Source organism: Solanum tuberosum, unplaced genomic scaffold (assembly GCF_000226075.1).
Source record: "Solanum tuberosum cultivar DM 1-3 516 R44 unplaced genomic scaffold, SolTub_3.0 scf00445, whole genome shotgun sequence".
Lineage (NCBI taxonomy): Eukaryota > Viridiplantae > Streptophyta > Magnoliopsida > Solanales > Solanaceae > Solanum > Solanum tuberosum.
Window position 1 is genome coordinate 89,276 of NW_006239374.1, and position 1,416 is coordinate 90,691.

The 1,416-nt window shown below is 33.1% G+C and overlaps 1 protein-coding gene across 1 annotated transcript; it reads right to left on the minus strand.

The window, feature by feature from the left end:
* Positions 1–201: 201 nt before the first annotated feature.
* Positions 202–1,040, minus strand: LOC102583501 (mavicyanin-like). Its single transcript, XM_006363679.2, has 2 exons — positions 872–1,040; positions 202–722 (listed from the first exon to the last, which is right to left on the minus strand). Exons 1-2 carry the CDS (start codon positions 1,038–1,040, stop codon positions 382–384), a joined length of 510 nt encoding a protein of 169 aa, XP_006363741.1. The 3' UTR covers positions 202–381.
* Between the last annotated feature and the right edge of the window lie 376 nt (positions 1,041–1,416).

A 1,416-nucleotide genomic window follows, 5' to 3' on the forward strand; every position in this document is an offset into this window, starting at 1 on the left:
GAGTTGTTTTTTTAGTCCTTTGGTGCACAATTAGGGGTCGTTTGATAGTTGGTTTGGAGGTGAGTTATACAGGTATCAAATCTCGCATAATATCATATATGATAGTTGGTTAGTAGGTAAGTTATTCATATATAAAATCAATATGGTATTTGATCTGCAATTAGAAATCCGCATAACTAATATATGGTAAACATATTCAAATCTTCAATAACACAACAAACAAAGTAAAAGAAATAACATAAAATCCAGGAGCCTCAGACACTACTCCTGAGTCCTGATTGTCTCAACTATCTTACAATTATTCAAAATGTGAAAACAAATAACACCAACAAATTGATAAATGTTCATCAGCTCACCCCTCCATACGAACTAATTTAATCCTCAAGTCATGATCACGACGATCATTGCAAATGCAGCAACAATCACAGCAACAAATTTGGAATCGAGAGAAATTGAAGATGCAGATGAAGAAGAAGAACCAGGGCTACTTGGTGAAGGAGCAGGGGATACTGATTCTGCTGGCCAAACATTAATAGCAAGTTTCATTCCCTTTTCACAATGTTTACCTACACCACAAATGTACCATTTTTTCCCTGGCGAAGTCAGGGAAATCTCATCATTTCCAGATATTAAAGGTGTAACATCACTACTTGGTGTACAGCTTTTGAAGGCTTCTTGATCTGCTTTATACACATTGTGAACGTCTTTCTTGTACTTGAATACTGCAATCACAAAATGAATCAGACTTAGCTTTAAGGAAATATTGAAAATATGTTTTAAGACAACTTTAGAAGTTCAGATGAGTTGATTACACAATTACTAGATATGAACAAATTAGATGAGTAAGTATGATAAATTAAATGTTACATACTGAGCTTATCTCCAACGTGGAACTGTTTCGTAGCAGCCCAAGCTGTGTAATTAAAATCGAGTTTCCAACCTTGATCATCACCAACCCAATGATCAGTTGCCATTGCTGGACTAGCAACAATGGCAACAACAACAATAATAACTGCAATCATAAAAGGTGTCGACGCCATTGAGACTTTTTTTTTTTTTTTTGAAAAATAAGTAGTTATAATAAGGTGTTTAGATGATTTGAAATTGTTGATTATTAGGGGATGTATTTATAGGTTGTTAATTGTTGAAGATTAAGAAGGGTAGCCGGCTAATAGCGGCATTATTCTTTGAGAAAATAACAAAGTTTGAATTAAATTTAATAGATGGAATTTGATATGTTGCTTTTGGAATTGTAGAAAAAAAAGTATGTCTACGATGACTTTTTATTTGATCCTAATTTTATTCTTGCCGAATGTCACAATGCTAATTATATTAACATCTAATCGTTTGCCCTTCCACATGGAAAAGTTTTATATTCCTTCGTTTTATTTTACTTGGTCTTTATAGTAATAAAAA

What these genes read in the sequence shown, in the direction of transcription:
- LOC102583501 (XM_006363679.2), bottom strand. Translation starts at nt 1,040, where the DNA reads ATGGCGTCGACACCTTTTATGATTGCAGTTATTATTGTTGTTGTTGCC. An exon ending in CCACGTTGGAGATAAGCTCA is followed by an intron (nt 723 to 871) that starts GTATGTAACATT and finishes TTGTGATTGCAG; the next exon opens with TATTCAAGTACAAGAAAGAC.